At 45.9% G+C, this 25792-nt stretch overlaps 1 protein-coding gene and 1 long non-coding RNA gene across 10 annotated transcripts in view; one reads left to right on the forward strand and one right to left on the reverse strand.

Annotated features, from left to right (window-relative positions):
* The window catches only part of TBC1D16 (TBC1 domain family member 16), an 81543-nt gene that overhangs the window by 50478 nt on the left and 5273 nt on the right, over positions 1-25792 (forward strand). The window contains exons 4-8 of one of the 2 annotated variants that reach the window (XM_027974241.2): positions 21369-21515; positions 22572-22719; positions 23653-23820; positions 24356-24504; positions 25126-25260. In XM_027974241.2, the coding sequence (XP_027830042.1) occupies positions 21369-21515; positions 22572-22719; positions 23653-23820; positions 24356-24504; positions 25126-25260 (747 nt within the window). Of the gene's footprint in view, positions 1-21368; positions 21516-22571; positions 22720-23652; positions 23821-24355; positions 24505-25125; positions 25601-25792 lie in introns of those variants that run through there. The other variant, XM_042256800.2, reaches the window with a different exon arrangement.
* The window catches only part of LOC121820701 (uncharacterized), a 33506-nt gene continuing 31154 nt past the window's right edge, over positions 23441-25792 (reverse strand). For 6 of the 8 annotated variants that reach the window (XR_006061392.2, XR_009595626.1, XR_009595624.1 and 3 more), the window contains one exon: positions 23441-25685. This is a non-coding gene — a long non-coding RNA (uncharacterized LOC121820701). The remainder of the gene's footprint in view (positions 25686-25792) is intronic. The other 2 variants (XR_006061395.2, XR_009595625.1) reach the window with 2 other exon arrangements.

Here is a 25792-nt window from a genome sequence, read left to right on the forward strand (position 1 = left end):
ATAGCAAGGTCCCTGGTCAGCGAACCCCTAGCCCCCAAGAGTCCGCTTCTTGTTACTGAGTCTCTGCCCTCCACCTCTACTGGTTCTGCAGGCTGGGCTGGGTTTTTGGAGGAGGACCATAGAGTCCCTTCCCTGTGTGACTCAATAGATGGTAGGTGACTTTTAGAGGGTGATGGCCAGTTTCAGTTTTTACAGGAAAACCACACAAGATTAATGTGATGCCTTTTTAAAATTAAAAAAAAAGTTAATTGAAGTATAATTGATTTATTATATTGTGTTAGTTTCATGTATACAGCATAGTAGTTCAGTATTTTACAGATTATACTCCTTTATAGGTTATTACCTATAATAGGGCTTCCCTGGTGTCTCAGAGGTTAAAGCGTCTGCCTGCAATGCAGGAGACCCGGGTTTGATTCCTGGATTGGGAAGATCCCCTGGAGAAGGAAATGGCAATCCATTCCAGTATTATTGCCTGGAGAATCCCATGGACGGAGAAGCCTGGTAGGCTACATACAGTCCATGGGGTCGCAAAGAGTTGGACACAACTGAGCGACTTCATTTACTTTATAGGTTATTACAAGACAATGGGTATAATTCCCTGTGCTGTACAGTATATCCCTGTTGCTTATGTATTTTATATATAATAGCTTGCATCTGTTAATTCCATACCCCTATGTAAACACAAGTTTGTTTTCTATACCTGTGAGTCTATTTCTGTTTTGCATATGCACTCCTTTGTATTATTTTTTAGATTCTACATATAAGTAATAACTTGCAGTACTTGTCTTTCTCTGATTTATTTTACATAATATAATATTCTCTGAATCCATCCACGTTGCTGCAAATGGCAGAATTTCATTTTTTATAGCTGAGTAATATTCCTGTGTGTGTGTGTGTGTATCTCACATCTTTTTAATCCAGTTGTCTGTTGATGGGCAGTTGGATTGCTTCATGTCTTGGCTATTGTAAATAGTGTTGCTATGAATGTTGAGATGAATGTATATTTTTGAATTAATGTTCTTGTTTTTGTTTCCGGGTATATACCCAGGAGGAGAATTGCTGGATCATATGACACGTTTATTTTTAGGCTTTTTTTAATTTACTTTTTTGAGGGTTTTTTTTTTTAATTGAAGGATAATTGCTTTACAGAATTTTATTTTCTGTCAAATATCAATGGAAGCTCTGTACTGTTTTCCATAATGACTGCACCAATTTACAAGGTGGCTTTTTTTTTCAAGGTGCCTTTTTATGACAATAAATTACCTGACCTGCAAGGTTCTTTCTACTCCCAGCCAACACTTGGATTACAATTGAATGTTGGTCCCACAGAAACAACACAGGAACATGTCTCACACCCAGGTGTTTGTGACAACCTCTGTTTCCTCTCCCGTCCTGCCCGCTCCCCCCCCCCCCCCCCCCCCCCCCCCCCCCCCCCCCCCCCGTCTTCCTCTAACATCACTTAGTTGGCTTGGGCTGGAGTCGTAGTTTCATTTTGAAAGAGTCACGTGACTGGCTGTGAGGCCTGGTCTGCTGACAGTGAGGATGCCCCGGCCTGCGAACGTGTGTGCTCTGCCTGTCTCTGCAGCTCAGGGTGTTGTCTGGGTGGCTGCTGCGGGCCTTGTGGTGAACAGGGTCTAGGTCTCACCGGAACTTGTGTCGCTCGTGGTTTTCTCGGTCCTACAAAACTTCCCAAGTGCAACCATCAATGGGCTGAGTGTATGTGGCTAACAAGAGCACTTAGTTTAGAAATATCTTATTTTCTTACCCATGTGAAGTTCCTGTAAAATCTGGGGGAGATGTGTGGCTCTGTTTTGTCCTTTTTGTGTTTAGAAAGCTGTCTCTGCTATTGTCTTCTCAATGAAGTCTGTCTCCAGGATGAAGTCAGTTGGGAATGAAACAGAACAATTGGTTCTCAGAAGCCTGGTTCGGGAGCAGCTAGGAATGGTCTCTAGGCTGCTTGGGCTATTAATTATTTTGCTTTATTTATTAGAGGTACCCAGCATCCCTTAGCCTCCAAGCATATTTGCAAAATGCCTTAAGGGAAAAAGGAAAACAAATGATTCCTGCCATCAGAGTCTCCAGCCCATAATGAATGATACTGTATAATAATGTTAAGTGGGAAAAGCCCCACACAGAATCCCGGGTACATCCTGAGTCTACCTGTGTAACCACCATAGATGCATATGATACATGGATGCTTAGAAACTCATGAAAGCAGTCGGCTTGGCTGAGTGAAATTTTTCTTAGTTTTACTTAGAAATCTGATGATGTCATGCTATTTGACTCAGAAAAAAAAAAAAAATAGAAGAAAAACAGCACCCAGAGGGCTAGTGGGTTCTCTCCTCCTACCTGCCAGCACCACTCCCCCTGGCTGGCCAAAGGAGAAGAGAGGCCTAGCCTGGTTATCTTTTCCTAAATTGTGTTGGTAATAAACCTGAATAACCTGTCTGCTCTCCTCCTCCCCGTGATTTACACCTTTCATAATTAGCCCTCCGTGGCATCAGAGCCGCCCAGCAGAGTTAATGGCCTGAGCTCAGCCACTGTCCTCCTGGCTCCCAGGAGAGCTGAGCTCTCTGCACCAAGAACTGTGATTGAAGTCAGGCCGCCCCGTCCTTCCTGTGGCTCTGAGCCCCTTGAGAGGGACGGGAAAGCTATGTTGATCTCAAGTGTGGCTGATGACACCCCAAGCTCAGCCAGGGCAGGTTCCGGGGGCTGAAATATCAGGATCCGGGGCTTCTATTCTGATAAGTTCCCATTTCCACTTATGTCGGAGATGACCCCTTGAGCCCAACAGAACTAAGTTCCCGTGGTGATCGTCAGCACCAAGGTCTCCTAAAAGACTGGGAAGGGAAGTTGCCGCAATTGCTAACGTTTAGTGCTCTGGCCAGCCGTTCCAGAAGTGACATTGATTGACTGTCTCTGGGTGCATGGCGGGTGGTGGGGGGGGATCTGCCAGCAAACCCCAGAGCAGGGCCCCACAGTGTCCGAGGTCAGTAGAAACCAGGCAGAGTCCATCCCAGAGGGTAGATTCAGCTGCCACTCTGTGTGTATGCTTGTGTGTTTGTGTGCACGTGTGTGTGATGTTAATTATAGCAGACGTGCCTACAGCTTTGCTTGCAACAGTCAGCTTAGAAATGGCCAGAATTTGAGAGCCTAATAGGGTCTCAGAGATCAGAATCCAGCCACTGTCACCTCCATTTTACTGAGCGAGGAATTAAGGTGCAGAAAGTGAGATTTCCTTTGTCATCCATCTGCAGCCTCCTCCGTGCCAGGCCCTTATGGGGTGAAGGTTACAAAGACAGTTAAGACAGCATCCCTGCTGGAGGGCATGACATGTCAGGAGTGGCTCAGAGGCTGGGAAAGGGCTCAGGGCCAGGGGGATGAGGGGTCAGGGAAGGTGGGCTCCCTGTCAATGGTGGAGGGCAGCTGCCCCACACCCTGCCTTGTTGCCCCATCCCTCCTCCTGGTTAACAGAGTCCTGGTGAGGCTCCCAGAGTCAGGGTACAGGGAACACAGATAAGACAATCTCTCCCTGAAGTCGTCACTCATAGAGGGCTCTGCCAGGGCCCAAAGAATGAGGAGCAGAGAGGTACAGGGGACATAAGGGTGCAGGGGAGGAGGGCATGTGTGTGTGTGTATGTGTGTGTGCTCTCTCAGTCGTGTCTGACTCTTTGCGACCCCATGGAGTGTAGCCCACCAGGTTGCTCTGTCCATGAGATTTTCCAGGCAAGAAGACTGGAGTGGGTTTCCATCTCCTACTCCAGGGGATCTTCCTGACCCAGGGATCGAACCCATGTCTCCTGCTTGGCAGGCAGATTCTTTACCACAAGCACCACCTGGGAAGCCTGCAGGGGAGGGGAAATGAGTCCAAAAACTCAGGTATGGGACTGGAGTTGGGAACAGCAAGCACTCTGGAGCCTGAATTTGCAAGGAGGTGACTGGGCTGGCTGCGGTGTTGGAAGGCAAAGGACATCCCGCCCAGTACTGACCTCCCAACAGCCACAGGCTGCTGGCAGAACAGCAGGCTGCACCTAACAAGCAGACAGATTAGCAATGTCCACTCAGTGTGTCTCGGGCCCTCAGCCCTGTCCCAGTGCTTTCGTCTCCCATCTCCCCTTTTTATGGCTGAGAAGGCCAGGGCCCAGTAGAGGAGATAACTGGCCCAAGACTACATAGGCTGGCTGAGGAACCAAGCCAGGACTGGTCCCAGGCCTTCCAGGCTCTACGCTGAGCAAAGGGAGGATTTCCCATCCAGTTTGTCTTTGGCAGAAAGGATGTAGCCATACCCCAAACATGCCTGCTGTGGCTGTTCATGTCTCAGTACTTAAATGCACATGTGTGTGCGTGCTGCCGCGATGTGTCCTCCAGTATCCTCATTCCCTTTAGAACTCTCCTTCCTGTATTTTTAGTTGGCTGCTTGTCAGTCAAGCAACATTTGGAAGCCCTATGTGAGTAAATGCCGTGTGGTTAGTTCATGATAGAGGATAGAAAGAGATGCTTTCTGGGGACTTCCCTGGTGGTACAGTGGCTAAGCCTCTGGCTCCCAACGTAGGGGGCCCAGGTTTGATCCCTGGACAGGGAATTAGATCTCACATGTCACAACTAAGACCCGCACAGTCAAATAAGTAAATAAAAATAAATTTTTTTTTTTAAAGAGAGAGATGCTTTCTACTGCTGCACAAGAGATAATTTAGTATAGTGGTCAGGGCACAGCGTGGCCTTGCACAATGACTGGGCCTCTCTGGGTGTCAGCTGTCACATCTGAAAAGTGGGCATGGTAGCAGCAATGTAGTGGGGATGCTGTATGTATCTTTAGGACCTAAACTGCTCTCTACGTGTTGGTTCTTACTTTATCCTGTCCTCTAGGCTTTCTCTGGGCAAGGTACAGTTAGTAAGGTCAAGGTCACAGGATGACCTAAATGTAGACTAGTTAATTTTTGGAAACAAAGCAGAACTCAGAAAGGCCCAGTGTAGTGAAGCTGGCATCATGGACCAGCCTGCATGATGTCCCCCATGCCCTGGCTGGCCGCCTGGCCTAGGAATGGGTGGAGACTGTGGGGGCGCAGGACATCAGTCCTCATGACCAAGAGAGGCTTGTTGTCCTGAGACCCAGAGGCTTAGCCAGGTCACTGCAGAGCCCCATCCAATCCAAAGGAGCTTTGAAACAGTCCCTCGCTCGCCATGGTCCAGAGTGGTACTCATCTCCCCATGTGTGGGCAGAGGCAGGCTTCGTCAGAAAGTGCATCTGTGCTGAGGGCTCTAGGGACAAAACTCAGCTGTCAGTGGCAGGTTTGGGTGGTTGAGGGCCTGAAGCTGGTGACACGCAGATGGAGTTGGTGGCAGACTAGAGTAAAAGATCTTCGTCTTTCCCAGTCACAGTGGACCTGTTGTGGCCACGGCTCTCTGAATGCCCCCTCCTACGTTACTCATCCTTTAAAATCAGGAGCCTGGGGCTCCCAGAACATCCGGGTTGCCCAGGTTTCCTTCTTTTAAGCAATCTTTTTGTCTGACAATTGGGTCTTCACAAGGGCCCTGGCAGCCCTTTAAGTAGGCGCCGCAGGACGCGAGAGTTCTGAGGAAACTTCGCTGCTAGTGGGGCCAAGTGTGTGACCGTGCGGGGCGAGTGCCACAGCTATGCCAGTTGGCCAACTCTCCCCACCGGGTGGATTACACAAGATCGCCTTGTTTGTTCTTCCTCGAACCCCTCAGGCGGATTTTGGACTTCGACGTTACCAAGTAGGAAGACAAAAAAACGAAACAAAAACTTGCTTCCCCGAAACCCGAAGCCCTGTCGGTGGGGAGGGAACACTGCCCAGACGAAGGGGCCTTTCTGGGCCTTTTTGTTTTTTTTAAAACAATATTGGTTTCTTTCTAAAATATTTATCTATTTTTGGCTACTCTGCTCAGCTTGAGGGATCTCAGTATCCTGATCAGGGATTGAACCAGGTCCTCGGCAGTGAAAACCTGGAATCCTAACCGCTAGGGCATCGGGGAACTCCCGTTGGGTCTTTGTGGGCTTTGCCTTCTCTCAGGGTCCCTGAGGGCAGAGCACAACACGTTGTGAAGCAGTGGAACAGCCCAGCTTCTCCCAGGGGTCACTTTAAAGAAGAGGCAGTAGATAGGGGGAGGGAGGTTGCCCCAGGTACAGTATAGAGTTTCCCCCCCCCCGCCCCCACCAACCAGTTCAGAGATGGAAATAGGACAGGAGTTCCACAGGGAGATGTCACGCATAGTCACTTTGGAAGCAAAGTAGCCAGCCTTCTACCCACTCTACTGATGTTCTTAAACTTATTCCACAAACTCTTCATTATCCTCAATAACGCACCTCCGTGGCAGGGTTTCCTTCCTTCCCACCTGTTGGTCTGCATGGCCTTTGTACGGGTCAGGGGCTGGCCAGTCCTACAGCTGATCCAGCATGGGCATCCACCCCAGGAAGATGAAGGAAAGATAAGAAAATATTATTTGGAGTGGGGGGAACTAAGAATTCTAAATCAGAAAACTATTGGTTTTTTTTTTTTAATATTATTACTGGGATAAAACACAATTTACTATTGCAATCATTTTTGGAGTTTAAAAATTTTTTTATAATTGGAGGAATACTGCCTTACAATATTTTACTGGTTTCTACCACATAACGATGTGAATCAGTCATAATTTATATATATATAATATATATATATATATTATATATATATATATATATATACACACACACACATATATATACCCTCTTGCGGAGAAGGCAATGGCACCCCGCTCCAGTAGTCTTGCCTGGAAATCCCACGGATAGAGGAGCCTGGTAGGCTGCAGTCCCTGGGGTCGCGAAGAGTAGGACATGACTGAGAGAATTCACCTTCACTTTTCACTTTCATGCATTGGAGAAGGAAATGGCAACCCACTCCAGTGTTCTTGCCTGGAGAATCCCAGGGACGGGGGAGCCTGGTGGGCTGCCGTCTATGGGGTCACACAGAGTCGGACACGACTGAAGCGACTCAGCAGCCGCCCTCTTGAGCCTCCCTCACCTGCCCCATCCCACTCCTCTAGGTCATCACAGAGGGTCAGGCTGGGCTTCCCATGTTATAGAGCAACTCCCCCCCATCTCAACCATTTTTAAGTGTACAGTTTATAATATGAAGTACATTCACACTTTTGTGCCATTATCCATTTTTAGAACTCTTTCATCTTGAAAAACTGAAGCTCTATTCATTAAACTCTTAACTCCACATTCTCTCTCTCCTCTAGCCTCCAGCAACCTTAATCTGCTCTCTGTCGCAATGAATTTGGCTCTTCCAGGCACTTCATTTAAGTGAAATCCTCCTTTTGTGGCTGGCTTACCTCACTGAGCATAAAATCTTCATGGTTCATTCATACTGTAGCCTGTGTCAGGACTTTGTTCCTTTTTAAGATGGACTAATATTCCATTGTATGTGGTGACCACGTTTTGTGTATCCATTCATCTGTTGATGGACACTTTTTTTTTCATATATTTTAGAGACATGGGTATTATGAATAAGGCTGCTATGAACATTGGTTTACAAATATCTGTTTGGGTCTCTGCTTTCGATTCTTTGGGACGACCTGATTAAAATATCAATGAAAAAAGAGAAGTGTTGGTTGTTCAGTCATGCCCTACTCTTTGCAGCCCCCATGGACTGTAGCCCATCAAGCTACTCTGTCCACGGATTTCCAAAATATCAGTGCCAGGGCCCTTCTTAGAGTAACTCCAGCCAGCCCTTCTGGCTTCCTTATTATTCCTTCTTCTTGTGCCCAGGCTCTTCCTTCTACCCAGAGACACTCAGGACCAACCCCTGTGCCACTGTGCTGGGACTGAGCCTTTCCAGGGGCCACACCCGCTGCTCTGGGCGCTGCCTTCCTCTGACGCCTCCAGTTCTTTGTGACTCTCTGACAGCAGTACCTGGTCCGTGTGGTGTTATCATCCACGTGCTCATGGTCCTCAGCTTAGCTTTCCTATGAGATTCCCATCCTCTGGTGGGCAGGGGATCGGCTTCTTCACGTCCTCCTTGAATGAAGTCAAGTGTTATAGAGAAGAGTGACTGATTGACTGTAATGAAAGGGAAAGAAAGTGAAGTCGCTCAGTCGTGTCCGACTCTTTGTGACCCCATGGACTCTAGCCTACCAGACTCCTCCGTCCATTGGATTTTCCAGGCGAGTATGGGAGTTGGAGAAGGCGATGGCACCCCACTTCCTAGGGAAGTCATTAATGAGTCCAGGTGAATAAACGATTACACTGTTCTTTTGTAATTGTGCCTGGGCCATTCTAAAACGGTGTCTGCAAGCTACTTTTTAAATACATGAACACATGAAGCAAGGTAAGAATCCCCAAGCTGCCAACAAAGACGGCTTCTTGGAGGGCACGCTGGACAGGATAGGGAGGTGTTGGGAGGGGCTTTTCCACTGCTGATTTTGCACACTTTAGTATTTTTTTAATTTTTAACCACAAAAATGAATTTATTACTTACAATATTAAGTAATAAAAAAGCAAGGACTCTATTTTTAATGTAAAATTATTTATAATATGAGATCATTTCCATTCCTTCACTAGGAGGAAAGTTAAGCTCAACAATGTAGGAGCAAAATGAATTTCTCTTCCCAGGGTAATGCCATTTTCCCCATAGTGATGGGTGCCTTTTTCCAGCGTGCGTTGCTTACTCGACCTATTAATGCTCTCTGCACTCTCTGCTTTACTGGCTTTCTTCCCCGCCTCAGGCCTCACCCAGGCTCCCCAAGACCACCCTCAGGAGTGTCTGCCCTCAGCCCCTCAGCCTCCCGCCTCTGTGTCCACGTCCCCATGACACAGTCACTCCCTGACATGCCTGCCCCTCGTTCTCCACCAGAATGAAAGTCTAAACGTCTGGCAACATTCAGCTGTCCCCAGAACAGGGAGGCACTGAGAACTTTGTGTTGAATAAACAAATATTGGCTGAGGTCACGCTTTGTGCCTTTGCCAGGAGATGTTCAGGCTGAATCAGACAAGGGAGAGGGGGGACACAGGGACTTCTTTTTATTGAGATATCATTCACGTAAAGTAAAACTCACCCTTTATTTCTTTTTTTAAAATATTTTATTGTAGTACATTTTGCATGAATTGAGACACAGATCTTGTTTACTTTTCGGCCATGCCACTCAGCATGAGGGATCTTAGTTTCCTGATCAGGGATCAAACCCGCACCCCCTGCAGTGGAAGCGCAGTCTTTATCAGTGGGCCACCAGGGCAAAGTTCCAAAATTCACCCTTTAAAACTATACAAAGCAATGGCGTTTAGTTCATTCCCAAAGTTGTACGACCAGCCCCACAATCAATTTCCAGAATATTTTCATCATTCCAAAACAGTAACTCCGAAACCATCACAGTTAAAACTCACTCCTCCCTTCCCTTGGCTTGTACCAGCCACTAATCTGCCTTCTTTCAATGGGTTTTTCTGCTCTGGATATTTCATATGAAAAGTGAAAGTGAAAGTCATGTCCGACTCTTCGCAACCCCATGGACTATACAGTTCATGGAATTCTCCAGGCCAGAATACTGGAATGGTTAGCCTTTCCCTACTCCAAGGGATCTTCCCAACCCAAGAATCAAACCCAGGTCTCCCGCATTACAGGCAGATTCCTTACCAGCTGAGCTATCGGAGAAGCCTAGGTGTGTGGCCTTGTATAACTTGGTTCTCTCACTTAGTATGTTTTCAAGATTCCTCTATGTTGTAGCACGTATCAGTATTTCACTAATTTTATGCCTAACTAATATTTCATTGTATGGATGTACTGTATTATGTTTATCCGTTTTTCAGTTGATGGACATTTGTGTCATATCCCCTTTGGGGCTGTTATGAATAATGCTGCTATGCACATTAATTCATATACAAGTTTTTGTGTGGATATATATTTTTAATTTTTTAGGAGTGGAACTGCTGGGTCCTATATGGTAAATCCATCTTTAACTTTTGAGAAACTTCCTAAGTATTTTCCACAGTAGTTGCACTAATTTTTATTCCCATCAGCAATGTACAAGGGTTCTAATTTCTCCACATCCGCACTGACACTTATATTTTCCATCTTTGGTTTTTATTATAACCATCCTAGTATGTGAAATGGTACAATATTTCACTGTAGTTTTGACTTGCATTTCCCTCATGGCTAATGATGTTGGGCATCTTTTTATGTGCTTATTGGTCATTTGAATATTTTCACTGGAGAGACATCTATTCAGGTAGATCCGTTGTTTAGTTGGGTCAGTTGTCTTTTTGGTGTTGTGTTCTAAATTTTTCTTTTTAAAAATATAGTCCTTTATCACATATGTGATTTCAAATGTTTTCTCCCATTCTACGGGTTGTCTCTTTTACTTTCTTGATAGTTTTCTTTGAAGCTCAAAAGATTTTAATTTTGACAAAGTCCAATTTATCTCTTTTTTTCTTGGATTGCTTGTGCTTTTGATGTCATTGGATAAACCACGGCCTAATCCAAGGTCATGAAGATTTATGCCTATGCTTTTTCTAAGAGTTTTATAGTTTTAGCTCTTCCATTTAGATCTTTGATCTGTTCTGAGTTAATTTTTTATAATGGTATGAGGTAAGGGTCCAAATTCAATCTTTTGCACATAGTTATCTAGTTGTCCCAGCACCAGTTGTTGAAGACTATTCTTTCTCCCACTGAGTTGTTTTGGCAACCTTGTTGAACACCAATTGGTCATCAATGTATGGATTTATTTCTGGACTGTCAGTTCTATTCCATCGGTCAATATGTCTTGTCATTATGGCACTACCTCTTTATAGGGAGTTTTGAAACTGCAAAGTGTGAGTCCTCCAACTTCATTCGTCTTTTATAATATTGTTTTGGCTATTCTGGGTCCTCTTGCATTTCCATATTATGTTTAGACCAGCTTGTCAATAACTCCAAAAAAGGCAAGTAGGATTTTGTTGGGGTTTGTGTTGAATGTATGAATTAATTTGGGGAGTACTGCCATCTTAACAATATGAAGTCTTCCAGTTCGTAAGCACGGGATGACTTTCCATTTGTTTCAGTTCAGTTCAGTCGCTCAGTCATGTCTGACTCTTTGTGACCTCATGAACCACAGCACGTCAGGACTCCCTGTCCCTCACCAACTCCTGGAGCTTAATCAAACTCATGTCCATCGAGTTAGTGATGCCATCCAACCATCTCATCCTCTGTCATCTCCTTCTCCTTCTGCCTTCATTCTTTCTCACCATCAGGGTCTTTTCCAATGAGTCAGTTCTTTGCATGAGGTGGCCAAAGTATTGGAGCTTCAGCTTCAACATCAGTCCTTCCAATGGATATTTAGGACTGATTTCCTTTAGGATGGACTGGTTGGATCTCTTTGCAGTCCAAGGGACTCTCAAGAGTCTTCTCCAACACCATAGTTCAAAAGCATCAATTCTTCAGCACTCAGATTTCTTTGTAGTCCAACTCTTATATCCACACATGACTACTGGAAAAACCATAGCTTTGACTAGATGAACCTTTGTTGGCAAAGTAATGCGTTTGCTTTTTAATATCCTGTCTAGGTTAATCATAGCTTTTCTTCCAAGGAGCAAGTGTCTTTTAATTTCATGGCTGCAGTCACCATCCACAGTGATTTTGGAGCCCAAGAAAATAAAGTCTGTCACTGTTTCCATTGTTTCCCCATCTATTTGCCATGAAGTGATGGGACCAGATGCCATGATCTTAGTTTTCTGAATGTTGAGTTTTAAGCCAACTTTTTCACTCTCCTCTTTCACTTTCATCAAGAGGCTCTTTAGTTCTTCTTCACTTTCTGCCATAAGGGTGGTGTCCATTTGTTTAGGTCTTTTTAAATTTGGCTCAACAGTGCTTTTGTAGTTGCTATGCAAGTCTTTTACTTTGTGTGTGTGTGTTGTAAATGGAATTGCTTTCTTAATTTAGTTTTTGGGTTGTTCATTGGTAGTGTATAGAAATGCGATTAATTTTTGTATATTGATCCTGTATCCTTCAACTTTGCTGACTTCATGTATCAGTTCTAACAGGTTTTTTGTGTGTGTGGATATGAATTCCTAAGGATATTCTATATGCAAAATCCATCATCTGCAGATAGAGATAATTTTTACTTCTTTCCTTCAGTCTGGATGCCTTTTTGCTTCTTTGCTTTTCCTTGTCTAATTGCCCTGAGCAGAACCTTCAGTAGAAGAGAAGGGGTGAGAGCAGACATCCTTGTCTTGTTCCTGATCTAAGGGGGAAAGTTTTCAGTCTACCGTAGAGTATGATGTCAGCTGTGGGTTTTTATAGATGTCCTTATTAAGACTGAGGAAGTTCCTTTCTATTTTTAGTTTGGTAAGTGTTTTATCATGAAAAGGAGTTGGATTTTTGTCAAATGTTTTTTTCTGCTGCTATTGAGATGGTTGTGTGGGTTTTGTTCTTTATTAATCTGGTGTATTACATGACTTGATCTTCATATGTTAAACCACCTTTGCATTCCTGGCATAAATCACACTTGGTCATGGTGTATAATCCTTTTTAGATGTTGTTGACTTTGATTTGCTAGTATTTTGTTGAGAATTTTGTGTCTCTGTCATGAGGGATATTCATTAGGGCCTAGAATGCTATGTTCTTGTGATGTCTGTCTGGTTTGGGCATTAGGAACTGACTTAATGCAAAGTCCAAAGCAAAACACACCAAAGAGAATGATAAATTTCTAAGGATTTTGCAAGAAATAAGGGAAAATCAGCATATTTGGGGTACCTGTGACACATCAGATACTCTCCTTAGCAGCTTCCCTAACGTCAAGGGAAAACAGAGAAACTGGGTCTTAGAGAGTGAAAAGAATAGGAATAGAGGCTAGAGGGCAGGTAACCCAGGGGGAGGAACCCAAGGAGGCAATTGCATGGAGAGAGGGCCTTATAAGGTAGAAAGGATGTGAGTTGTCTAGTTGTCCTCAGATATAGTGGGACTATATAAAGGGGTATAACTTGATTGAATAATATTCTCCTAAATCCGTATCCACCTGGAACCTCAAAACTCGGCTTTATTTATAAAGAACATCTTTGCAAATGTAATTAGTTATGATGAGATCATTCTGGATTAGAGTGAGCCCTAATCCAATGACTGGTGCCCTTACAAGAAAATAGAACAGAGACACAGAGAGCCACACCCAGAGGGAAGAAGGCCCTGTGAAGAGGTAGAGACTGGAGTGACGTGTCACGTGCCAGTGAAAGCCGAAGACTCCACCGAAAGCTGGAAGGGGCAGGGAAGGATCATCCCCAAGGCCTTCCCAGGGAGCTTGGCCCTGCTGACACCTTGCTTTCAGACTTCTGGTCTCCAGAACTGCGAGAGAGAAATTTCTGTTGCTTGAAGCCATACAGTGTGATGCAGTGATACAAGGAGGTGTGGGCAAAAATGAGCTGATATTACCTTGCACCAGGCTGAGGACTGGGGCTTCACTGGTGGACAAAACCTGATTGCTGATGGTTTCAGATCCAGGAGCATGGGGCAATGGGGAGCAGTAGGTATGTTTTCAGGGGCATTCTTTAAGAGATAGTTTTTAAAATAGAGTTTTATTTTCCTCTGTATCTTCCTTTATTTTCTTTTTAAGTCATTGCCTTTGTCTCTGGAAGTCACACACATCATAGGTGTCAGGAATTTAAGCTTTGGATGAGCCTTTGCCATTTACCACCTCTGAAATTTGAGGATGATGTTCCTGGTCTCAGTCTTCTTAGCTATAAAATGGGGTTAATAATATCTCCTTCATAGTGTTAGCATGAGAAAATCTTTAAAGCAATCAGCAAAGCTCCTGGCACATAGGAAACCTCAAATAAATGGTAACCGAGATAATGATTGGTTATTGATACCTGACTTTTTCCTTTTTTTCTTTTCAAAATTATCCTTATTGGTTTTACAATATAAAGGCTAATATGGACTTGTTTAAAAAAAGATGGAAGATCAACTTATTATTTCTGAGTATTGAAATGATACATTATTCTCTTTAGAAAATATGTAAGATAAAGAACAAGATGAAAACAAACTATAATGCCACCTAGAGATGATTTTTTATTGTCATTTTGGTGTGGTTTTCTATTTATTTGTGTAGATATAAAATATTTATAAATATACATTATATACAAAACTATGTTGTATCATATTTCATATAATTTTCACCCTACTTTCTTGATTCAACATAATGGCATTTTCTTTCATCATTGAATACTTTAATAAAATGTTTCACACTAGCTTAATGGTATTGTATCATATGCATGTGCTACAATATATTAAAATATCCCTGGGACTTCCCAGGTGGTCCAGTGGCTGACTCCACACTCCCAATGCAGGGGGCCAGTTAGGGAACTAGATCCCAGATGCCGCACCTGAGAGTTCACAGGCTGCAAATAAAAACACCCATAAATAAATAAATAAACTATTTTTAAAAGCTTAAAAAAATAAAATATTCCTTACTGTTAGAAATCTGGTAATCATATTGAGTACTGGTAATTTTTTTTACAACTTTCTTGAAGTATAATTGAGTTACAATAGCTGCATATATTTAAAGTGCACAGTTCGCTGAGTTTTGACATATGTGTACACATTGTGGTTTCCGTTTCCATTTCTCTTGTGATCAATAATGTCTTATGCTTATTTGCTACCGTATTTGGCGAAGTGTCTTTTCAAATCTTTTGGCAATTTTAAACTTGTGTTGTTTGTTTTCTTTTTACTGGGCTTTGAAGGATCTTTATATATTCTGAATATAAATCCTTCATCAGTTATATATCTTCAGTTCAGTTCAGTTCAGTTGCTCAGTCGTGTCCGACTCTTTGCAACCCCATGAATCGCAGCACGCCAGGCCTCCCTGTCCATCACCAACTCCCGGAGTTCACTCAGACTCATGTCCATCGAGTCAGTGATGCCATCCAGCCATTTCATCCTCTGTCGTCCTCTTCTCTTCCTGCCTCCAATTACAAATATCTTTTCCCAGTCTCTGGCTTGACTTTATTTTTTTAACAATACCTTTCAAAGAGCAGTTTTTCATTTTAATGAAGTCCAATTTTCACATTTTTCTTTTATAGATCATGCTTTTGGTATCACATCTAAAGAAATTTATCTAGCAACACTATTGAATTTTAAGAGTTCCTCATACATATTCTGAATACAAGTCTTTTATTGGATATGTGTGTCATGAATATTTTCTCCCAGGCTGTGGGACGCATTTTTATTTTCTTTAATGATGTAATTTGAAGAAAAGACTTCTCAGTTATCTAATCTATTATTTATTTTATGTTTTGTGCTTTTTTTTTCTTTTAAGAAAACTTAGCCTATTCTAAGGTCACAAAAGTATTCTTTTATGGATTCTTCTAGAAGCTTTACAGTCTTAAGTATTATATCTAGGTCTGTGATCTATTTTGAGTTAATTTTTGTTTATAACATGAAGAAAGTTGTTGATGTTAATTTTTTCATATATTCAGATATCCAGTTGATTTAACAACATTGGTTGAAAAACTGTTCTTTTCTCCGCTGAATTGTTTTTGCATTTTTATCTAATTTTTTTTTTTGTCGATTATATTTGCCTATTTCTGGGCTCTCTGTTTTTTCCGTTAATTAAGAAATTTGCTCTTTAACCAACACCAAACTACACTGATTACTGTAGTCTTTAATAAGTCCTCCAACTTTCTCCTCTTTTTAGAGTTGTTTTGCTCATTCTAGGACTTTTGTATTTCCATATGAATTTTAGAGTCAGCTTGCCAATTTCTACCCAGAAAATTCTTCTGGAATTTTGATTGGAATTGTGTTGAATCTGTAGATCTATTTGGCAAGATTACCATCTTAACAATGTGACCATTTCAATCTATGGACAAAGTATATCTCTTCATTTATTTAGTTTTCCTTTAATTTCTCTCAGCAAGGTTTTGTGTTTTTCAGTGTAAAGGTCTTAATGTCATTTGTTGCACTTATTCTAAATATTTTATATGGGCTTTTTGCTACTGTAAGTGGAATTTTTTATTTATTACATTTTCCAATTAAGTGTTACTAGTCTTTCATAATGCAATTAATTTTTGTATAATAACCTTTTATTTTTTTAACTCTGGTAAATTCACTGATTAGTTCTGAGTTGCTTTGTAAATTCCATGGGAATTTTTTCATGTAAACAATTATATCATCTGCAAATGGGGAGTTTTACTTCTTCTTTTCCAATATTTATGAGATTCAGTTTCTTTTCTGTCTCTTACAGAGCATAGAGCCTCCCAATCATGGAGTGAGAAATTCAGTCTCCTACCACTGAGTGTGATGTGAACTGTAGAATGTCTGCAGGTGCCCTCTAGTCTGAGATGCCCTTCAATTCCTAGTTTGCTGACAGCTCTTCTTCTGAATGAGCATTGGACTTTCCTCAGAGGCTTTTTTGTGTCTATTCACACTGAGTGTTTTTTGTAGGTAACTATGGCTGTTTTCTTAGGTTCAATACCTGGAAATGAAAGTAAAGGGTCAAAATAAATAAACATTTGTAAGGCTTTGGCATTAGATTTCCAAATTGCCATTGAGAGAAGTTTGGCTGGCATACAGTGCCCCCAGCCATGCAAGAGTACTTCCCCAAATCCTTACCTACACTGTATTTTATAAACTTTTAATTATCACCAACTTCATAGACCTCCCCCTAAATTGTATCTTGCTTCCATTTGCATTTATTTCATTACTCTGAATATGAAAACATTATTGGTTATTTGTGTTTATTCTCTAGTGATTGTTTTTTCATGTCCTTTTGCCATTTTTTTTTTCCTGTTGGGCACTCATTTTTAAAATTTTTACATACTTTTTTCATACTAAGGATATTAACCCTTATCATATATATGTCTCAGTTTGTTCTTTGGCTTTTCATTTTTTGAAACAGATTTTATTTTTTAGAGCAGTTTTAGATTCATAACAAAATTATGAGGAAAGTACAAAGATTTCCCATATGCCCCCTGCCCCAACAACATGCAAAGCCTCCCCATCACCAACATCCCCACCAGAGTGGTATGTCTGTTACACTTATAACAGTGACACATCATTATCCCCCCTAGTTTACATTAGGATTCATTTGGTGTTGTATATTGCATGGGTTTTAACAAATGTATAACGACATGTATCCACCACTATAATATCACACAGAGTAGTTTCACTGCCCTAAAATTTTTCTGTGCTCCACCTATTCACTCCTTCACAGTCCCAATCTCTGACAACCATTGATTCTTTTACTACTATCTACATAGTTGTGCCTTTTCCAGAATGTCATAGAGTTGGAATCATATAGTATGTACCCTTTTCAGATTGACTTCTTTCACTTTCCTCCATACCTTTTTCATGGCTTGATAGCTCATTTCTTTTTCTTGCTGAATAATATTCCATCATCTGGATGTACTGGTTTGTTTATCCATTTATCTGCCAAAGGACATCTTGGTTGCTTCCAAGTTCTGGCAATTATCAGGGGCCACCGAAGGGCGGCATTAATTTCAACCACCCTCCCCCACCTCTACTCCACAGGCACACAGCACACCCTCCCCCACCTCTACTCCACAGGCACACAGCACGATTTCGAAAATCTCATGGCCTTCCCAAGGCGCCGTGTCCTGTGCACCCCATGGGACAGGCTAAGGTTTACGGAAACCAGATCCAGGATGGACACTCACTCTGGCAGAGTCCAGGGTGAAGGCTTCTGCTCCCCTGCTATGGTGGAAGGACTGGGGCCCAGAGGAGAAGAACCCTGGAAAGAGGGCCCCACACACACCTTCTGGCAACAACTTGCCTCTAGGCAAAAGTCTGCTTAAACCCTTTTACAACTCCTGTGGGGGAAATTATTTGCATTAATTAATTGACTAATTAATTCCAGGCACTATACTTGGAACCTACAGCTGGGGTTCCATTGACATACTGTTCAACTGACCCAAAAGGCTTAGGAGGAACAAAAGCAAGAGCCAGCTTAGAAGTTTGGATATTTAAAAATGTTAGAGTCTGGCCGCAATGTCTCTTTGACCTTGAGAACCACAATTCAATAATTTTGGAGGAAGGGAATTCCCAGGCAGTAGTTAGGACTATGCTTCCACTGCAGGGGGCCTGGGTTGAATCCCTGGTTGGGGAACTAAGATCCCACATGCCTCGAGGTACAGCCAAAAAAAACCCCAAAATAACAATTTTGGAGGTTTCTTCCCTCCTGCTTGAGCTTTTTCTGAAAACAGACACTTCCCGTATGTATCAGTTATCTATAGCCCTATAATGGAGGACTCCAAAACTTGGCAACTTAAAACCACTGCATTTAATTTGTTCACAGTTCTTCTGGCTGGACTGGGCCAAGTCTAACCATTCTACTGGGTGCTCTGGGGCTTTCTCAGGCAGCTGTCACTAACTAGGGGGTCAGCCAGGTACAGGGTCTGTCATGGGCTCTGTGCATGAGGTTTGGAGACTGCGGTGCTGTGAGCTGGGTCTCTCTCTCCTTGTGGTCACTGATTTGTACCTGAGCTTCCTTACATGGTGGTAGGAATGTGCCAAGAGGGAGAATGCAGAAGCCTCTTGAGGCCAGGCTCTGGAGCTCACAGGATGTCACTCACATCATATCCTATGGATTAAAGCCACTGAAAAGACCAGCTCAGACTCAGAGGTGGAGGAATGGACACCACCCTAGGAATCTGAGGCCATATTTAAACTCCCAACTCTGTGCCTGACATTGCTGTGATTAGCAGGTAGACAACACATCTGCTATGTTTTGCAATGACAGAGTTGACCTTTCTTATTCATTTCTGTTTTTGCATGTTGGTGATCCTCAGAAAGAAAATGCTGTATTTCTTAGAGTTTAGCATCTTCTAGTTGTACCTATAAAACAGTTTTAACTTCTAGCATATTGAGAGTTATTGCCCTAAATAAACCTTCCTTATAATTTTAATGTACCACACATAATAATTTTATGAACAAGCCAGGTTATATGCAGCATATATGAATATTCCTAAAACCAAAGGGTTTTGCATGTATAAAAAGATTTTTAAAAAATTATACATATTTCAAATTTCCCAAGATTTTATTTCCATTTTTTTTTTCTATGACTTTAAAATTCCCAGACATTTAAAATTTCACCCCAGGCATGGGTATTAAATCTCTGTGTCCTGTGCCAGGCCTGTACTGGGAGCTGGAGTTGCAGAAGAGCAAACGAGATACAGCCCTTAACCCCATGGCAATGGATCTTGAGACAGAAGCAGATGTGGCCCTTGGTGACCTAGATGACTGTACAGACATCTGCTGCAACAGGCCCGAAATAACAAGAACCAAGGCTTCCATCAACTTTGCTCCAGTTTGAATGGTGGAACCCCAGCTGTAGGTCCCAACACAAGGTCTTGAATTAATCAATCAATCAATTAATGCAAATAATTTCCCCCGCAGGAGTTATAAAAGGGTTCAGGCAGACTTCTGCCTGGGGGCAAGTTGCTATAGGAAGGTGTTGTGGGGGGTGCCCTCTCTCTGGGGCTCCTTCCCCTCAGGGCCTCAGTCCTTCCACCACGGCAGGGGAGCAGTAGCTTCAGCCAGGACTCTGCCAGAGCCAGTGTCCATCCTGGATCTGGTTTCTGCAAACCATGGCCTGCCCTGTGGGGTGAGCAGCATGTAGCATGTTGGGAAGAACATGCAGATTTTAGAGGATCGTCCTGTGTGTGTGCATGTGGAGTGGTGGTGGGGAGGGCTGAGGGAGGGGGGACTGGAAATAATGCCACCCTTTAGTGGCCCCTCTCTGGCTGGGCTTGGAGGTGAGCCCGGATGGGCCGGCCCAGTCGGGAAGCATGCCAAGCACATGCTCTCTGGCCACTGCGGCCTCATTGTTCAATAAGCAGATTATGAAATGCTGCGAGAAGCGGCTTGGTGGGGGGCTGTCTTCAGCCCTGCGGCCTGCCTTGTTTTGCAAACAATCATTGCATAGTGCAGCCCGGTCAGGGTCCCCTCAGGAGGACAGGGAATCCCTCAGCCTTTTTGGGTCTGGGCTTGTCGTGTGGCCGCGTGCTTTAGCTTGTCTGCCTTCCTCCCCATCCGGCTGTCTGTCTTCACCTGAGTCTGTTTCCTGGGAGACCCCAGGTGCCCCTCAGAAATGGGGGGACTTGGCTCCACCCACCTCCTTAGGCAGGTAGGGAAGAACAGCACACCAGGCCCAGTGCTGTTCTAGAAGCAGCAAAGGTTCTAAGGCCAGTCTTCGTCCTCTTTGAGGAAATTCCGAATTAGACAGATGGTGCGTGAACAATCCCGAGTAGCTTCCTTTGAAGACCTGGTGCCCATCTGAGGAAGAGGTGCCTTCAGATTAATTGCCTCCAACACTTTTTATGTTCTTGGCTTAAACAGGAAAAGCGGGCTAAAGCGACTGCACTCTTAGCTCTGCAGGATGTTGGGGTTGGACCGATGTTTGCCTTTACTCTATTTTAGCAGTCATCTGCTAGAGTTTACTATGAAATCTCAAGAGACGTCATTTTACCTGCCATGTAGCTGATTCCATGAAATAAGATATTTTGCAACCGAGGGTCCAAATAAAACAATGAATTTTTTAAAGAGGCAGAATAAAAGAATGGGGTGGTATTGCTGAACTTTGAACTGAGAGGCCATCGAATACCCTGGTGAAGATGTATGCCACAAAGCTTGGGTTCAAATCCCAGCTCTACCACCTGCTAACTGTGTGACCTTGGACAAGTTACTTAACCTTTCTGAGCCTTAGTTCCTGTTCTGTACAATGGGGATAATAACCGCTCATTTCCTAGGATTATTGTGAAGATTATACGTGATAAAAAGCACAGGGCAAGTGGTTAACACAGAGCCAGGCTCAACTAAGTGTTTACTGGTAGTATTAATAGCATTGCAGCCGAAATGTTTCCTTATGGAATCAATATTTTTTCAGGAAAATACTGAACCAGTGTGAACCCACATGGAAGCCCCATGCTGTCTAAAACGGTCACAAAACAGGCCTCTTTTAGCAAGCCTTGAAAACCAGGGTGCCCAGCACCAAGCGCTGTTCATTCTACTAGAAGGCCTGTTATTATCTTCACTTTGCAAAGGAGGAAACAAAGGTTCAGAGAAGCTTGCTAACTTCCCCCAGGGTCACACAGCAAGGGCTCAAACCCAGTCAGTAGGACCTCAGCTGTCATTATGACAGCCTAGTGCCTTTACAGAGGTAGGACAGAATTTGGTCACGAAAGTGCTTTCCCATCCACATTAAAGTAGTTGGGCAAGACCTGTGATGGGATTCATTCATTCATTCATGGATGTTCATGGAGAACCTCTCTGCACAATGTGCTCCACTATGTCTCTGAGCAGCACACATGTTTAAATGGTTTCCCCAAGCCCTCCCTGCCCTTCCCCCCATGACTGCACGACAGACACGTGTGGCCCTCATATGACTTGCTCCACCAGCTCCCCCTCCAGCGTGGATGCCCACCTGCAGTTCCCGGACGGTCCCCAGCGCTGGGACGAGCCGCAGAGGGCCGGCGCCCTGGAGCAGATCTGTGGTGTGTTCCGAGTGGATTTGGGCCAGATGCGCTCCCTGCGCCTCTTCTTCAGGTGAGGCCCTCTTGGTCATGTTCTGGAAGCTGCCTGTGTGCCTGCTGTGTCCCCAGGGGGCTGTGCTTGGGTCTAGGACCCTAACGTTCCCAACCGTCTGCTTCCCAGCAATCACTAGTGCCCTGGAGGCAGTGCCCCACAATGGCTGCCCCGCAGTAGCTCCCAAACTCTTTCCTCTGCCTTCAGTGTGATGGTAGCAGCTGTTGCTTGTGCTTTGGTTTGGGGCAAGATGACAAACCAGGGCTACACAGAGAGCAGTAGCTGCAGGGAGCTCCCGGTCACCCAGTCAGAGGCCCAGCTGCTCAGTGCATGCTTAGGATAGGCTATGGCTTTCTAGATGGAGGCACTATTTTCTTCATGATGGGGGGCCATCCCTCTCAGTTCCCCACCTAACAGCTACCTCATGTCTCTCTTCCTGAAAGCTGCAGGACAGCACCAGCCAAAGACCAGTGCTTCAAAGAAGCAATTGTGCCTCTGGGGGGGTTCCCACACGCAAAGCCCTATCCTGCGTTTCAGGAAAGGGCAGTCAAGGTTGGGCGATGGCCCTGAGGCACATATAGTGAATTTCCCTGGAGGATTTTCCCAGAGTGACTTCTGTGCTAAATGGAAAGCCCACTGGAGGGGAGTCCCTTAGTGCCCACCCATCTGGGTTCCAAATCTGATTCCATGTCAGGGCATCCACCCCTAGGAGACAGATGATATGATATCATGATATCTCCATGATATCTCCATGGTATCCAGGACAGAAGGGAGGATGTGACCTGGCCGGCAGGGGTGGGGACTGAAGGCTGCTCTGGCAGATCTCCTGGGGGCGAGGACAGTCCCACCTGGGGCCTCCCCAGGAGGGAGCTGCTTTGCCTTCTTCAGCAAAGAGGGTGATGGCTTCTGTGAGGGCATAATTCTGTCTGCTTCCCGCCAGCAGCCAAACTCCTGGGGGACTTTCTGTTTCCTGCCTCTGAGGTCGAGTGATAGCGGCCTCTGATTATACTTGGAAATAAAAACCCGTGTTTACATATTCATGGGTCTGTTCTCTTCCCCCCTCCGATGGCCGCTCAGCGATGAGGCCTGCACCAGTGGCCAGCTGGTCGTCGCCAGTCGGGAAAGCCAGTACAAGGTGTTCCACTTCCACCACGGTGGCCTGGACAAGCTGCCTGACGTGCTTCAGCAGTGGAAATACTGTACAGAGACGCACCTCAAAGACCAGGTAGCTAGGGAGGGGGGAATGGGTGCTGCCCCCCCCCCTCCCCTCCCCTCCCCTCCCCTCCCCTCCCCTCCCCTCCCCTCCCTTCCTGCCTCCCTTCCAACCCAGACCAGAACACCCACTCTCTCCCTTGGAGTCCCAGGCCTCAAGGGTGTGACCTGTGGTCGCCGGGGGCAAACAGAGCAGCAACTTTGGGTTTAAAACATGTGCCCAGGCTTCTGGTAAAGGCAGTACTCCGCACTTGAAAAATCATGTTTTGACAAGGCTTCCTGCCATATTTTCCTCAATCTACATACAAATGTAATAAGAGCTCTTTAATTATCTGTTTAAGATAGTGTATGTGCTTATTAGAAACGGGCTGACTTTAAAATTCCTTTCCTTCCCACAGAGCCTCCTGCTGGCTTCCCTTATTACAGTAGCATGGCTTTTTTTTCCCCCTACATTGAACAACCTTTGATTTTTGAATTAAATGTCAGCTGCAGTTTTGCCCTGGATCCGTGACTGCCCGTGGAGACAACCTGACAGGCGGGCTCCCCGCTCGCAGAACAGCCATCCCTTTGTATGTGGCCAATCACATGTAATTTATTGCAGGCCCTCCCGGCAGAGGGAAGTTGGCCGTCCCAGGCATTAATTCCGTCTTTGCGGCGGGGCTGGAGGGAGAGTGGAGGGGAGAGGCGGTCGGTGGGAGTGGGCCGGGAGCCGGGAGCGCGAGGGGGGACCGTGGTAAGCGGACGGTATTTTCATTTTAATTGCGTCTAATTACACTTGCCATTTAGGGGTTTGTATGCGGGGGAGAGGCGTCCCCCTCCTTTCAGAAGAGGGGAGGGGGGGAGGCGTTTACATCCCGCGAAGAGCGCGGGCTGGCTTCGAAAGCCGAGCGTCTAAGCCACTGTTACACACCCCCCGCCCCCCCGCCCCGACGGTCCTCGCGTCCAGCAGGTCGCCGACGAAAAGACGTGTATGCAGTTCTCCATCCGGCGTCCCAAGCTGCCGTCTTCCGAGACGCACCCCGAGGAGAGCATGTACCGACGGCTGGACGTGGCGGCCTGGCTCCGCCACCTGAACGCGCTGGGGCAAGTGGAAGAGGAGTACAAGCTTCGCAAGGTGAGGCCCGGCGCGTCCGCGGGCCCGGCGGCTTCGAGGCCAGGGGTCGGGGCCGCGCCCACGGGCCGCTGCCTCCGGCCGGGTTTCGGGGACGAGGGGGGTGGGCGGCGGTCGGTCCGCTGACGCCAGCGGCTGTGTGAACGCGCCCGATAGAGCGATCAAAGCCGCTGCGATGAAAAAGCAACCTCCGGAGCGGGTTCGGGGTACCCCGCGACAGCGTGTATAGAAGAGCTCGAAGCCCGCGCCCGCGATTCCAAAACCGGGATTAAGGCCCTGACGTGAGAACGACAGGTTAATCTGAGCGCCGCACCAGGGGGGGGCATTGACATTGAAATGAGCCTGGTTTGTGTCCTGTATGGGAATGGGGGGCCGGCACTTTCCCCTTCTAAACATGTGCAAATTGCAGCGATCTGAATCAAGGCATCAGTTGTCAAGAAGGCGCAGCAAAGCCACCAAAACACAGATCTCCGGGGATTTGGGGGTGCTTTGAGCGGTCCTGCTTTGGCCCCTCCCCAACTTTTGCCGCTTCCTCCAGGCCATTTTCTTCGGCGGCATTGATGTGTCAATCCGAGGGGAGGTCTGGCCCTTCCTGCTGCGTTATTACAGCCACGAGTCGACGTCGGAGGAAAGGGAGGCGCTGCGGGTGCAGAAGAGAAAGGAATACGCCGAGATCCAGCAGAAAAGGTGACCGCAGCGCCCGACCGGGGCCCCCCTCGAACCGCGGAGGGGAAACCCTCGCCGCCCCCCCTCGGAGCCGCGGAGGGAAATGCCATTTGGAAAGGCAATTTGAGGTGCAATTCAGCATTGATAATATGTTCCGTGACCCATAGTTTCCTTGGAAAATGGGTCTCCCAGGACCGTGAGCGATGGGTCTGGATAAGTGCAGTCATTACCCCCGCGCCCGGCCCCGGGACTGGCTCTCTTTAGCTCGCATGTCAAGGTTTTAGAATTTTTTTTCAACGTACTTAAGGAGGCGCTGACATCCCACTACTGAACGCTGGGGTGGCAGCGGGGCTGGGGTCGAGGGGAGGGCAGCTGGGAACTGGGGTTGCTGAGGTCTGTTGGGCCTCCCAGACCCTGTAGTTTCGGTGAGCTCTCCCCCAGACGCTGGGACCAGTGAGACCGAGTTAATTTGGGAAAGCCTTGTGCACAACGCCCCTACCCTGCCCGGAGTCAGTGGCAGCTGGAGGGTTGGCCAACGACCCCAGTTCCCATCTTCGAGCAGGGCGGGAAGGGGCGCCCCTGGTGGCCTGGAGCGGGTGGGACGCTTGCTGACCTCCCAGCGGGCTCTCTCCTCCGTGCCAGGCTCTCCATGACCCCTGAAGAGCACAGAGCTTTCTGGCGGAACGTTCAGTTCACCGTGGACAAGGATGTGGTTCGGACAGATCGGAGCAACCAGTTCTTCCGAGGCGAAGGCAATCCCAATGTGGAGAGCATGAGGTACCGCCTCCCCAGCCAGCAGGGTTCCTTCCCAACTGGGTTTCACTCCCATCTGCCGCCGCGGAGCCTCACCTCACCCCTCAGGTCTCAGCTGACCCTCTGGGAAGTGGACCAGCCGCAGAAGCTTCTGCAGGGGTCAAGGATCTTTCTTCTAGGTTCAGTGCCCCAGAATCAGAGAGCCCTTAGCTATTTTAGGCAATGTCAGTGGGCCCCTTATTGTCCTAGTGACCCAGGGAAGGCCTGGAAGCCCCTCCCAAAGGTACCAGCAAAGGCCCTGCCCCCTGGGCATCCACCAAGCCAGTTGCTTGGCCCACACCAGCTGTGAACCCACCTCCCCCGAGTGTCTCCCTCTCCCATTGGGTGGTCCTCTGGGAGATCAAGCCACAAAGGGGCTGAGGCTGGCATCTCTGACATTCTGTTGCCTCCTGGCAAATAATTGCACAAAATTAGAAGCCCATTAAAAAACGTCCCTGCCAGCCCACCCTTTGTCACAGGCAGTCGACCATTAAGAAAATCAGATCCACATTCCTCC

The sequence above is a fragment of the Ovis aries genome, chromosome 11 (assembly GCF_016772045.2).
Source record: "Ovis aries strain OAR_USU_Benz2616 breed Rambouillet chromosome 11, ARS-UI_Ramb_v3.0, whole genome shotgun sequence".
Lineage (NCBI taxonomy): Eukaryota > Metazoa > Chordata > Mammalia > Artiodactyla > Bovidae > Ovis > Ovis aries.